General features: G+C 36.6%; 1 protein-coding gene across 3 annotated transcripts; it reads left to right on the plus strand.

The window, feature by feature from the left end:
• Window positions 1-444: 444 nt before the first annotated feature.
• Window positions 445-12,750, plus strand: phtf1 (putative homeodomain transcription factor 1). Of its 3 annotated transcripts, none has more exons than XM_015022724.1 (17): window positions 445-716; window positions 813-957; window positions 2,578-2,634; window positions 2,721-2,790; window positions 2,911-3,069; window positions 4,054-4,234; window positions 4,522-4,642; window positions 5,061-5,249; window positions 6,603-6,842; window positions 7,024-7,152; window positions 8,131-8,400; window positions 10,468-10,599; window positions 10,684-10,770; window positions 10,917-11,072; window positions 11,165-11,260; window positions 11,711-11,836; window positions 12,019-12,750. In XM_015022724.1, the coding sequence occupies exons 2-17, from the start codon at window positions 922-924 to the stop codon at window positions 12,037-12,039; spliced, it is 2,070 nt and encodes a 689-aa protein (XP_014878210.1). In that variant the 5' UTR covers window positions 445-716; window positions 813-921; the 3' UTR covers window positions 12,040-12,750. The 3 variants fall into 3 exon arrangements, with proteins under 3 accessions (XP_014878210.1, XP_014878208.1, XP_014878211.1); XM_015022722.1 differs by having other exon boundaries at window positions 871-957; XM_015022725.1 differs by having other exon boundaries at window positions 916-957.
• The last annotated feature ends 535 nt before the right edge of the window (window positions 12,751-13,285 follow it).

The raw sequence follows: 13,285 nt of genomic DNA on the forward strand, positions 1-13,285 counted from the left end.
TAAATATTTTTTTTTAAAATTTTTTAAGAAAAGAAAATTTTAAAATCCCTTTTTTTAAAGTGGGGGTTTTTTTTTTTTTTTTTTTTTTGGTGGGGGTCGGGGGGGGGGGGGGGCGGTTTGGTCTTACCAAAAGGATCACTGAATAACGCAAACACTTTTTTTTGTCACGCTCTAATTGGCTGAAATGTTGAGCGCCGCTTCGTCACTTTTATCCCGTGTTTGTCTTCTCAGGCAGCAGTTTACAATGATCAGTTTGGAAAACTCAAAATCAATACTTTCATGCTTACTTGAAAATTTCGCGTTCTTTTTAAAACGAAGAACTGTTGGTGTTTTTTGGGTTTTCTTTTTGATTTACAAATCTGTGTTCAGATTTTAAAATACCAAACAGGAGTTCAGGTTCCTCCTGACAGACAATGCTGAGGGAAAAATAACTATTCAAGCATCAACACAATAAACCCCGGAAAAGGGAAGAGGAAGAATTAGCTGGAAGTGCAGAATAGTTGAAATAATCTCGAGGAAAATGCTTTTAAACAATGTGAGGATTTAAAGTGAACATTAATTAGTTGTTACTAGTATTGAAATGTTTCAGCTGAAGTAAATCACACAGTATGGGCGGCAAAGTCTGACAACAAAACGCTGGAACGATCCTAAAATCCGTTTGTTATGGTTTCTGAAGATTTCTTTCCAGTTTGTTCATCAACCAACTTTAGTTTTAGGTAAGTTTCATTTATTTTTTTTTCTACTGCTTATTGAATGAATGAAACATATACGAGCTTTTTAACAAAGCGATTCTCTTTCACTCTCTTTTGTAGTTCTGCAGTTTGTCAGCCTGTTTGACTTTGTTTAAATCTAATCTGAACCTCTGCCCAGTCTCTTCTCCGCGGTCCAGTAAAATGACATGATCTCTGGTTCCAGTCTTTGATGACAATGGCCAGAATAGCCTGGTATCAAGAGAAGGTAAGAACATCATCTGTCTTTAAACAATTTTAAGATTTTATACTGGGATGGATAGTATTTTTTTTTACCTGAAAATAACGTTTCGTTAGTTATTGTGTTTGTATATAAATCCAGAAGTTGTTTGTTTTCCTGCTTTTGACAAAGTAATAAAAAGCATCACCCTTACATGTTTCATATCGTTAAATATATTTAATCATCAGACAAAGATAACTTGTTTAAAAGTAGTTTTCAAATGATAGTTGCATATATAAAGGGGAAAAGCTAACCAAACCAATCTGGCCTTATGAGAAAAATTAATTACTTCCTAATCTAATAACCAATTGTGCCACACCGTCAAGTCTGAACTTTGTCTAGGCCACTCCAAACCTTTATCTTTATTTTTATTTTTTTTTATCTTCTTTTTGGGGACAAGCTGGTTTGCTTTAAATCAAGTGCTTGATCCCAAGATTACAGACTGTTGAATGGACTTTTTTCTTTAGGATTTGCTCAGTAAAAGCAGTGAAGCAGCTTCAATTCTATTAACAAAATGTTTGTAAACTGCTACATTTTTTGGAACAGTTGCATTTGTTTTACACCACCTGTAAAGTGCTACTTTTGTCTTGTATGTTTTCCCATATTTTCCCAAATGTCTTGGCAATAATAATGTTTTTAGCTAATGTCAGACAGGGTCCTCTGCTCTTTTTCATCACCATTTTTTCATTTTTGCTGTGCATTTGTCTCACAGATTCCATTTTACCCCGTCTATGTTTTTACCCCTCAATTATAAACACTGAACTTAACTGAGACAAGCGAGTTCTGTAGTGATTTAAATGATGTTCTGTTTTGCGGTGACCTCTTGGGTAATTTGTGAATGGGCTCTTGGACTTATTTTTGATTGGCTGGCCATTTCTGGGAAGATTCAGTCAGTTCCATGTTTTGTCACTAGTTGGAATTTGTTTTTTGTATTAAATTTAATCCACATTTGAGAAATGCATTTTGTATTTAATCAGGTTTTCTGGGTCTGATATTTCATTTTTACTTGGGTTTATGTATTGAAATAAAATCTATTACTATCAATAGTTGATTAGGTTTTCAAATTTATAGCTAGCAGTTTGTTTTTAAATTTTACAGGAAAGTTAGCGTTTATGATACAGCTAGTTGTGATGTATTCTATTTTACATTGCCACCTGTCAATCATGTATAAAAACCGCAAACATGCGTAGAAAGTTGCAATGTCTGTATGGATAAAGCAGAGGCAGGCAGCTCCTTTTGAATTTATGAAAGTCTGGAAAGAGAATAAATTAACTTCTGCTTAAGTATGGCTTGTTTTAACATGTTGTAGAAACAAACAAGAACACAGAAGGGCGTTTCCTGCTGCCAGACTTGAACTTTTAATCTGTTGGAGTTTAACTCATACCTTCAAATGTCCATGTATATTATTTAAAACCAGACCAAGAGATTTATACATTTTAAAGATGTTCCAATCCCAACAACACTCTTAGTAAGCAAGAGATTGTTTGCTTTAACTGATCAGACTTTTTGCTTTTCTTTAACATGTGTCAGTATAAATTGAATAAACAAGTCTTATGTGGTGGTGTGCTGAAAACAAAATAATAAACACAGTGCTGTTTCTGGTAACAGATCGGGGCCTATGACCAGCAAGTCTGGGAAAAATCCCTGGAGAAAGCAGATTTAGGCGTAAGATGTTTTTTTTCTTCCAAAGTTGTAGGTGTTTTTATGTCTCGTTTCCTCTAAAATAATTACCCTGCTTCTGTTTAATGAAGGGTTTGGAGAGAAAACCAAAGAAAACAGGTTACATCAAACCTGACCTCATTGATGTTGACTTAGTAAGAGGTGAGAGGAATCATTACTTAACATTTTATGTAAAGTCACATGTGATTCTAAATGACATTAACTACCTGATGTGAATAGCATATACTTTTAATAGTGTTGCTGGTTATTTTGTCGCCACAGGATCAACTTTCAGTAAAGCCAAACCGGAGAGTCAATGGACGGCGCTGACTCGAAAAGGTCTGGTCAGAGTTCTGCTGTTCCCTTTCTTCTTCCAGTGGTGGATCCAGGTGACCTCCAGGTCCATCTCCTCATGCATCCTCGTGTTATATTTTCTGCAAGGTAAGCCCATGGTGAACGCATTCAACTTCCTCATGAGTCAGATCTCAATGCATAGGTCTGGCTGCAATTAATTATTTTAACAGTTGATTATGCCGATGATTAACTGATTCATCAGATTTAAAAATTGGCACATTTTTAACCACTTAAGCCTTTTTATACAAAAAATGTGGAGCAGTGTTGGTCAACATTGTTTTAGTGTACACTTGATCATTTATAGAAAAGATTCTACCTGCAGTTTTAAAAATATATATATTTCAAACATCGGCATGTGAAAAGCACAGCTTTTCCTGCTTGACTTTTTTTTAATTTACTGATTAATGATTGGCTAGCAAAAGGTTAACAGATTTTTTTTCCCCAGATATACATTTATTTCAACAAAATATTATCAAAACAGCAGGACAGTTATCAGGATACATTGACATACAAAATGTATGAGGTTGCATACTCCAGTTAATTATTAAATTAGTTGATCATTCCAGTAATCGATTAATCCGATTAATTGTTTCAGCCCTATACACGTCACTGTAATTCTATTAAGCATGAGCCCCTGGATCCAGGGGCTCATGCTTGGATGAGCCCCTGGATCATCCAAGCATGATGATCCAGGGGCTCATGATCCAGGGGCATGTGTAGGTAGTAGGACTACCTACACATGGCAGGTAGTCCTGCCATGTGTAATTTTAATGTGCCATTTAAACTTTTTTTGGAACGAATTATGTTGGGATTGATGTGAAAATGAAAATGTGTTTAGGTGGCTCCATTCTGTTGAAATTTCTATTCATTTTGCAGTGACACTACATTTTAATCAAGCCTTCACTTACTGGATTCCTGTTTGTTTAAATTCATTTATGCACTGCTGTGCCCGGTTTCCCTCCACAGCTGAGCGGCACAGACGAGAGCTCATTAGCACACATGAATTCTGTTATAATGCCTCCCCTAAGAGAGCGCTTTGTTTGTTGTTGCCAAACGTTTTGCTCCCCTCAGTGGCAGCGGTGCTGCTGTACCTGGAAGTCCCCAGGGCCAGTGCCAGCGAGGTGTTTGAGCCCATGTGTCTCATGCTGCTGCTGGGCACCATTCACTGCCAGATTGTTTCAACGGAGTCCAGCCGGTGGCCCTCAGGCAGTCCAGCTGCTAGCAGCAGCACCAGCCCTGCACGCAGGAGGAGGTGGTTTATCTTTGCTTTTTATATCCCAACAGACTCTCAGCACTTGGCTCATATTTAAACTCTCACATAAAGTACACAAAGCCAGAGGCTTTTTGTCATTTCCCCCAAATGTGCTACACAATATTTAAATTTCATTGTTCATTTTGCTAACTGCTCACATACTTGTTTTAGATACAAAAGAGAAATATATACATTGTTGTTTTCTTTGTTGTGTTTAACGGTTTAAGACATCTTTAATATCCCTCCTTTTTCTTCCAAGAGTCATTATTAAATTCTGTCTCCTTCAGGCCAAGGAAGGGCAAAGGGTTGAAAAAATCAGAAGAAAAGACTGACAGCGAGAACGCGGAGCAGCAGAGGCCCTGGCAGTTTGAAGATAGCCAGCGATTATACAAGACCGTGGAGAGCCAGGTACAGTCGCTCATCTCTGTCAGTATTTTCAGAGTCAGGGTGAACAGTGGTAAATGGAAGAGTAAAAGCCCTATTCTGAGCATCATGGGCAATTTGAAACCTCTTCAAAAGGCTTTCTGTGGAAAGGTTCTTATACTTGCCTTAAATTTGGCCTGTATAGTGGAGCTATCAAAATGCTACTAAAAATCTACACCCTATTGCAGATAAAATATCACCCTTTAATTTTATGATAAAATTATACAGAGAACAATTATGTCAGTGGAAATGAAGTAAATAGAGCTGCAATACCCTTCTTGTGTACATCCGCTAAAGTTGCATTTGTAACCATTATGACACAATGTCCTTTTATGAAAACATTAACATTACATCAAACACAAGCACATAAATCCTTAATACCTGTATTTATGTTCTCTTTCAGTGCAAAAGTCATTCAGGATTTGGAGCATCCGATGAGCTCTCCAGTGACGAAGGGGAAAGCGAGCAACCAGTGGAAGTAATTCGATCGTTACATCATCGCAAGGCACACCCAAAGTCATCATCTCCGTCAGTGTCTCCTGTTAGGAAGAGGAACATAAAGTTCAGCCCCAAGCTCACAGCAGCACCTCAGGTAAAACTCATTGAATTAATTTAAATGGAAACGTAAAAGGGATCCATTATGCAAAATTCACATTTTGCTTCTTTATATACATTTCTGTTTGAGTCTCAACTACGTCTAAAAATAGGCCAAATGCATTAAAAAAAAGAAAAAGGTTTTGTTTTTTTTTTGTTGTTTTTTTATCAATGTTAATGTGTTTTTTTGGTATCTGGAAAGTAAGCCGATTTAAAAAAAAATCTACTTCAGTCACATTCTGTAAGCACTGTACCGTCTAGCAACTCTAGCCAAGTCCAACCCTCGTTACCTAGCAACCCAAGCAGAGCTTCAGCACTTTTGGACAAGGAGTTTTACTGCTGTATGCGCTGAACAATGGTTGCTTAACTTGCAGGTATTTTGTTGTTGACTGTTACGCCCCCAAGGATTAGGGTTCAGGGATAAAAATGTGTCCAGAGAAAACAAGTGGAATGTGAAATGATTTATTACATAAAGAAGGTTTCACTAAACCAAAACACAATTTAACCCAATTAATCCAAAAAATGAAGACTAACAAACTGAAGAATATTAAGTGCAAATTAAATTCAAAAAGGTCCAAACAAGTAAACTCAAATAACCCAATAGGAAAAACAAAACAAAAAAAAAAACACACACACACACAAAGGGAGCACCAAGCCTCCCAAATATGAGCTTCTAGCTTGTCCAAACAATCTAGAGCAGAGACAAACTGCTTAACTGAAGAAGCAGAAACAAAATATTTCAAAACTGCCCAAAGCAGTTACAAGCACCAAAGGTGGGGGGAAAGCTGAACAAAACCTCTTCCTACAAGCTGCCCCAATGGCAGAATGTTTCAGGAGCCTTTTATATGGTGCAGGTGGGCCTCATCAGTGACTGATTGGCTTGCAATCCCACTGCTGGTCCAATAGGGACGCTGCTCCCCCGCAGCCTCCAAGCAGCCAACCAGGAAGGTATTCTCACATCTGAACCTGCACAACAAAAGGAAGCCAGGGGCCTCTAGAGGCTCTGCAGGCTTGACTTACCATAATGAAATGACCTGCTGCGTTCTTGTTGATTGTGCAGCAGAATCTTTATCTGCTTTTCAAAGATGTACGTTGTATAATTGCACATCTGTTTGCAGTGTAAACGTTGAGTTGGGGGCAGAACTGACCAGACTAAAATCTATTTATCTAAGAATGATTTTGTTGAAAAATGTAGCAAGCATGTTTTGTGTAGCCCATTGACCCATCCTATCCTGTTCAAGGAAGCGTAATGAGTTATTTAAATTTCTCACACTCTGTTGTCACATATTTTATTAAATATTGCACTTTTGTTTATAAATCCAGCAAATTGCACTGTTTTGTCTGGGATCAGGAGGAGTGTGGGGGACCCACCGAAATAAAGCCTCGTGAGATCAATCGACTCAGGCTGGGCTCTCGTCCCGCTTCTGACACTGACGACACGATGTGGGAGGAGTTTCTGCAAGGCCCTGACTCCGCCTCCACGGGGAGCAGCGACTCTGAGGGGAACGGGAGGTTCAAGGCTGGGATGAACCTTCCACAAAGCACAACACCAAGCAGTGAGGATGAAGGTTTACAGCAAGGATTGACCAGTGTAAATATAAATCTGCCTTACAATATTTATCAATCTTTATCTCATGTTACAGCTACTCTTACCTGTCTTGCTGTTTATTCCATTTTGTTACAACATACTGTATACTTATTGTTTATTAAATCTTATTGCAACTTTAATCAATGGGTTTCCACACTTTTCATCTCTTGGCAATGTTCATCAGAGCCAGCTAAACTGGCTTCAGGCGTGCCACCCATCCAAAGACCGTGTTAGCGCCATAATATGGGAGCAGGGCGAGTGCAAGAAAGCAGACATGTCGGTGCTGGAGATCAGCGGGATCATTCTCACACGGGTAAATGTTCCTGTCTTTATGTCTTTTGAAGGTAATAATTTAAAGTCAAACCAACTGATGATTTGTAAGTTTAACAAAAGTGAGAAGAATACAGCAATAGTTAAGTCAAAAATTTAAAGTCATGCTAAATTGAAATGACTCTAAATAAAAGTGAATGATTCACTTTTATTTATAGCAAGACGAAGAAGAAATTGTTATAATCTGTTGTTCTCTTATTACAACACTCTCGAATAAATACACAAAGCCATCTTGCCATTTATAAATATATATAATCATTTTTACCAAGTATTATTCAGACATTATAATGTATTTTTTTATTCTTCAAAGGATTCCCTGAATTGAATAAGACATTTTTTATCTTAATTATTTTTCTACATCTCCTTTAATGTAGACCACCCCTCGCCTGTCCTCACTAGATGTTGAAAAATTCTACAAATTGACTTAACATTTTCTCTTTCAACCTTTGTACACAGCTAGTAGTAGTGTTGAACAAAACAATATATGAAGTGCTGGGGAATTCAAAACGATCTAATTTTATTCAAAATTCCCTTGCTTTTAGATATTTTATGTTCATGATTTGAGATTTCCATTTAAATCTGTAACATTATTATATCTCTACACACTATTTTACAGAAAGTATCAGTGACATTTTTTGGGCCACCAAAAGTCTTAAAATTATTTAAAATCTAACTTAAAAATAACTTCTCGAGTTCAACATATATTTTTGCTGTATTTTTACAGTTTTTATTTTTTTTTTTTTTGTTATTTACAAACTAAATAAATGTACAAGACATTTTACAACTGTCATAAATATATAAATTAAGTATTTCAGGTCCCAGCACTAAACCTTATGTTACTCCACATTCAAAGTCCTTGCGCTCATTATTAAAACTTTACAAACTCTTTTGTTTATCAAATCATTTCTAAAATATTTATGAAAAACAAATATTCTGTATTTGTTGTGTGACTTGTCACCAGGTAAAGATGGTGGAGCAGGGAATGGGTTACCTTGTGCTCGGTGGTCTCATGACGGCCACTCTGGCGCTGCTGCCCTTCGCCTTCCGCCTGGCTCAGCGTTTGGACATGTCCGGCCTCAGCTCACTCTCCCTAAAGCAACTAGTCGAAATCGCATTGGGCATGTGGGATGACCGAGCTTACGCCTTTTTCTTCATCACAACAGTTCTCAGAGTCTGTCTCATAGGGCTTTTCTTTTTCATGATGTGTGTGGCTGAGAGAACCTACAAACAGGTGAGTGATCAATTCAATCCGTTTGCAGAAATGTACATGACCTTACAAACTGTTTCTCAAAGGGACATTATGATTGTCAAGTGTCCTATAATTTCATGGCTTCCTACACTTGAAAAGGAGGACTTGAAGACTTCAGGAATTCACTCAATCTTTTTTATTTTCACCAATGAGTGAGAACCAATGAACAGAACAGGTGAAAAACCTACAAAACACATACAAAATATTTTAACATACATTTTTAGACATTTGGGTCAAAGTTAATAATTTATCTTAATGACTAATTCCATTTTTAACCTTAAACATACATTTCTCTTACAATTTTAACCATAAATTCACAGTATTAAATTATTAAATTTCATGTCTGGTTGAATTTGAATCAAACAAATCCACACATTTTAGAATTACATTTTTTTCTTTTCCTTAGGACATGAGGTTTTTCCATTAAATATTAGTTGCAGTGAGTTTAACATACATTTAGTGGAACCAAACTATAAAACTAGCAATGCAAACTGTTACTTCAATAAATTCTTCATTTCATTTCTCAAATGCAAAACTACAGTCAAATTACATTCAATTAAGCCCAGTTAGTGGCTTACCGGTAGTCCTTATAAGTCCTTTTCCATGAAATGCTGCTTTGGAGGCTGTGTTTGCCTTCCTCAGCTCTGTTGCAAAACCAGTAAAGTGGTTAGTGGATTCCTTATATACCTGAGTTGAGGGTGCTGCTGATTGGGCCAGATTTCTTTCACCTGCTGAGAAGTGCTGCAGAGTGGCATACTAGTGTGTGTGTGTGTGTGCACACACACAAATGTCCACTCATGCACCCACATCTGANCTAATGAGCAGATCTGCGCAACAATGATATTATGTCACAAAGACAAATTACTCCTCCTTACAAAAGCCTTTTCTTATTGCTATTGTATAAAAATCATCAGTTAATAACACTTCATTTCATTTATTTGTTTTAAACCAGTAACGTCTGATTGAGGGGCAATATTTCTTTTGCCAGGAAGTCCTTGTCAAGATGAACTGTAAATGAATAAAAACAAACAATTATTTTTTTTTGTCTTGCAGCCTGTTGCTTTCCACTGTTGGCATGCCAACATGCAGCAGCATCATGCTTCACTGGCTGGTTTACTCGTTTTTATTTAATGATGCATACACTGAATGCGCTGGTAAAATACAACCAAGAGTGAGAAATATTTCTTCAGCCATTTCGTAGATAACCTATAGATCCATTCCATAAATCAGAATATTAGGGAAAATGTCTATTTCAATAACAGTTAACTAAGAGAAGCACGTTGTATGGATAAATTATCCACTCACTACTGTGTTAGAGGCTTTATTTCTGTTAAATGTTATGATTTTATGCTGACAATAAAGGAAGACATAACAGTTAAGATTAAAATGTTCCATCAAACTAGCAAAAAAGTTTTAATAAAGAAATGTGGGCTTAGCAAAAAGGACATTTATGACTTGCTTAAATGTTGTTTTCTTTAAAAGACACTTTTAATCTGACAAACGGGCATTTTCGGAAGTCATACTCTAATTTATTTAATATATCTTTTCCCCCAAATAAGGAACAATAAAGAATTTTCTATTTTAAAAACTGATCATCATATGTTCTGTCGGTGGCAAACTGTAATTAAGGTGAGCTTGAGTGATCTTTCTGAAAACTGGACAGCAGCTTTAGAAAAAACCCAATGCATTTTTTGATTAAGGGAATTTTAAATAATTTTGGATACAGTTGTTAAGTGTTAAGCTTTCTCTCATTTATTTGTATTTGTTGATTGTGAGTGAAACGGCTGAAAATGTCCAAATAAAGGCCTTTCGAAGTCCTACGCAGTCAGTCAATAAGATTTATTTTATCTGTAGATGAATTTCTTTTTGTTGCGTAGATAGTAAACTTGGTACTTTGGCAAAATACGGTCGATTCAAATAGTTATAACTTTCACAAATGAGAAATAATTGTAAATCTTGAATTAAATATTTAGCCAATTTTTTACATCTATATCATCATTTGTGATTATTAACGACTTTTTATGCTGTATCTCAACATTTCCCCAACAGAGACTCTTGTTTGCCAAGTACTTCAGCCATCTCACCTCAGCTCGAAAGGCCAAGAAGTCTGAGATCCCTCACTTCAGGCTGAAGAAAGTGCAAAACATCAAGATGTGGCTGGCGCTGCGCTCTTTCCTCAGGGTAAGTGTCCTCCTTTATCGCCCAGCTAAAACATTGCCCTGCAGTCCGTAAACAAGCTGTCTCTGACCCGCTTGTTCGTTGCAGAGACGAGGACCGCAGCGCTCTGTAGATGTCATTGTCTCCACAATCTTCCTCTTAGCACTTTCCATTTCATTCATCATTTGTGCTCAGGTCAGTGTGAGAGACCGGAGCAGTCCCGGCGTGTTTGGATAACATTGATTTTGTTCTGATGTCTTTGCAAATTGTCTGATTTATGTTAAACAAACGAGCTCAGACGTTTTATTGGAAATCCCAACATTATCTCTTCTCCTCTTCAGCTTCTAAACAGCCACAAAACATTCCTGGAGTCTTTAATCAATTGGGAGCTGGTGGTGTGGTGCTTCTCGCTCATCCCCTTCCTGCTGCGGCTCGCCACGCTGGGCTCAGAGACCAACTCCAAATACAGCAACTCCTCAGTGCTGCTCACTGAGCAGGTGGCGCCCTCTGGCTGCAGAATCCTTTATACCACCAGCTAAATCATATGTAGGATCACATGATAAATGATACTTTTTTTTCTTGGTTGCAGATTAACTTGTATTTGAAGATGGAGAAGAAGCCTAATAAGAAAGAACAGCTCAACATAGTGAACAACGTCTTAAAACTGGCCACAAAGCTGATGAAGGTAAGAACTGAATTTTCATTTACAGTAGCTAAAGTTTGCTTTGTGCCCTTGCTTGATCAAAAGCTCCTGCCTAGATTAAAGTTCATACCTGTTAACTTTTGCACACTTTATCATTTTTCAACCAAAAATCTGAATGTCTTTAACCAGGATTTCTCTGTGATAGAAAAATGTACTGTTGCAGATGAAATGGTGAAGTGGATGGACAAGGATTTACGGTGTTCAGTTTTCCATATATATATATATATATACATATATATATATATATATATATATATATATATATATATATATATATATATATATATATATATATATATATATATATATATAAAATCTTAAGTGTGTTGTACATTTGTTTTCAGTCCTCTTTAATTTAATATATCTAAATGAAATCATCTAATTGCCATAGATTGCTGAATAAGTTCTTGCAATTCTTCATTCCTTCCTTAGGAGCTGGACACCCCCTTCAGGCTGCTGGGTCTGACCATGAACCCTCTGATCTACAACATCACAAAGGTTGTCATATTGTCTGCTGTTTCTGCAGTCGTCAGTGACCTGCTGGGCTTCAATATCAGAGTAAGTCGAGTTACAATAAGGAATGAAAAATCCTCAATATCTTCTTGGAATGATAAATTACAAAAAATGACTTGCATTTTTAACAAAGTGTTTTTTATCAGAGTTCTGTATATGCAAATATAAGAGCTGCTTTTGTTACAATATTTTTTTCTTGAATGAATTTGTTTTTTCTTTTCCTCCAGCTGTGGAAAATCAAGCCCTAATGTGAAGAGGACAAGCCACTAACAGTCGGACACTGGAGTCCAGAAACACTCTCCGTCTCCTGCAGACGCTCTTCTCTAATGCAAAACGTGCTCAAACCTACTGACAGCGTTCAGTGCTGACTGTGCCTTCCACATCGGCCTTTCAGAAGCCAGAGATGCTCCGACAATCACTCATGCAACATTTACTAGCTGCTCAGCTGAGGTGGCATTAAAACTTTCCATCAGCTCTGCCATTATGGAAGCACCTAACCTTTGACCTTCAAATGTCCCTCTGGAAGTGGTTTAATGTAGCAGCAAGCTGACGTTTGAGATCATTTCAGGCTTCTGAGGCACCCAAATGTACATTGTAGTCTTTTACAGATGTGTAGTCTAACATGGTGTGTAAATGCAGATATTATCATGTAAATAGTTTTTTTATTAATCTTTTTTTAGGACAAGGAAAATCACATACTTCTGCTGTCTCAAACCGAGATATCACATATGAACTGACGTTTCATAGTATATTTAGCAGCTCTTTCCCATAGCTGTGCTTTATTTATTTGGGTTTCTGTTTTAAGCTCTTGGACTTCTTATCTGTAAATCTTTGAACTCTGTTTTCCACTTTTTATCAAGAACCACTGTAAAAAATATGATAAAATAAAATAAAATAAAAAACCAAGACAGAAAATCACATAGTCTTTGATACTGGTGAATAAATTGGTTTCCACCCAGTAATGTTTCTATCCGTTTTTAAAAGTGCAAATCGTTAAACAAGCACAGCGGAAATTCATGTAGCATAAAATATTAAATGTAGTGATTTATTTCAAGTGTTTTTGTTTATTGCAATTATTATGGATTGCAGCCTAACTGGAAATTTAATTTAGGAGAAAAATGTTTTAATTTTACATATGATATGATATAGATATTTTACAGTTCTTCCTTCCACTAAACTTCCCATTAATATGCTTGGATTCAGTGCTCTGTAAACAGCCAGCTTCTTTTTCTATGGATTTCTTTCATCTTATACTCCTTGTGAAAGGTTAAAGGCTTACTTGGGACTTTTTATCTGTAAATGTTTGACTACTTTGTTTTTTTAAAGGGAGAAAAAACTCATTTCACAAAAAAATTAAGTAAGTTGGTATTCACTTTTAAATGTTTGAAATCAGCCTTCTCGTTTGTCTTATCTTTTTAGATCCCTTTTAGTTTGTTTTTGTTTGTTTGTTTGTTTGTTTTTTGACTGTTCAAATGGTGAAATGCTGCTGTGCAG

The sequence above is a fragment of the Poecilia latipinna genome, unplaced genomic scaffold (assembly GCF_001443285.1).
Source record: "Poecilia latipinna isolate Pla-1442-1.1 unplaced genomic scaffold, P_latipinna-1.0 Scaffold3084, whole genome shotgun sequence".
Classification (NCBI taxonomy): Eukaryota; Metazoa; Chordata; class Actinopteri; order Cyprinodontiformes; family Poeciliidae; genus Poecilia; species Poecilia latipinna.

Excerpts from the sequence above, each read along its gene's own strand:
- phtf1 (XM_015022724.1), top strand. The coding sequence starts at position 922 with ATGACAATGGCCAGAATAGCCTGGTATCAAGAGAAG. Across the intron at positions 2,791-2,910 it reads TGATGTTGACTTAGTAAGAG|GATCAACTTTCAGTAAAGCC; the intron begins GTGAGAGGAATC and ends TTGTCGCCACAG. Across the intron at positions 11,837-12,018 it reads TGCTGGGCTTCAATATCAGA|CTGTGGAAAATCAAGCCCTA; the intron begins GTAAGTCGAGTT and ends CTTTTCCTCCAG.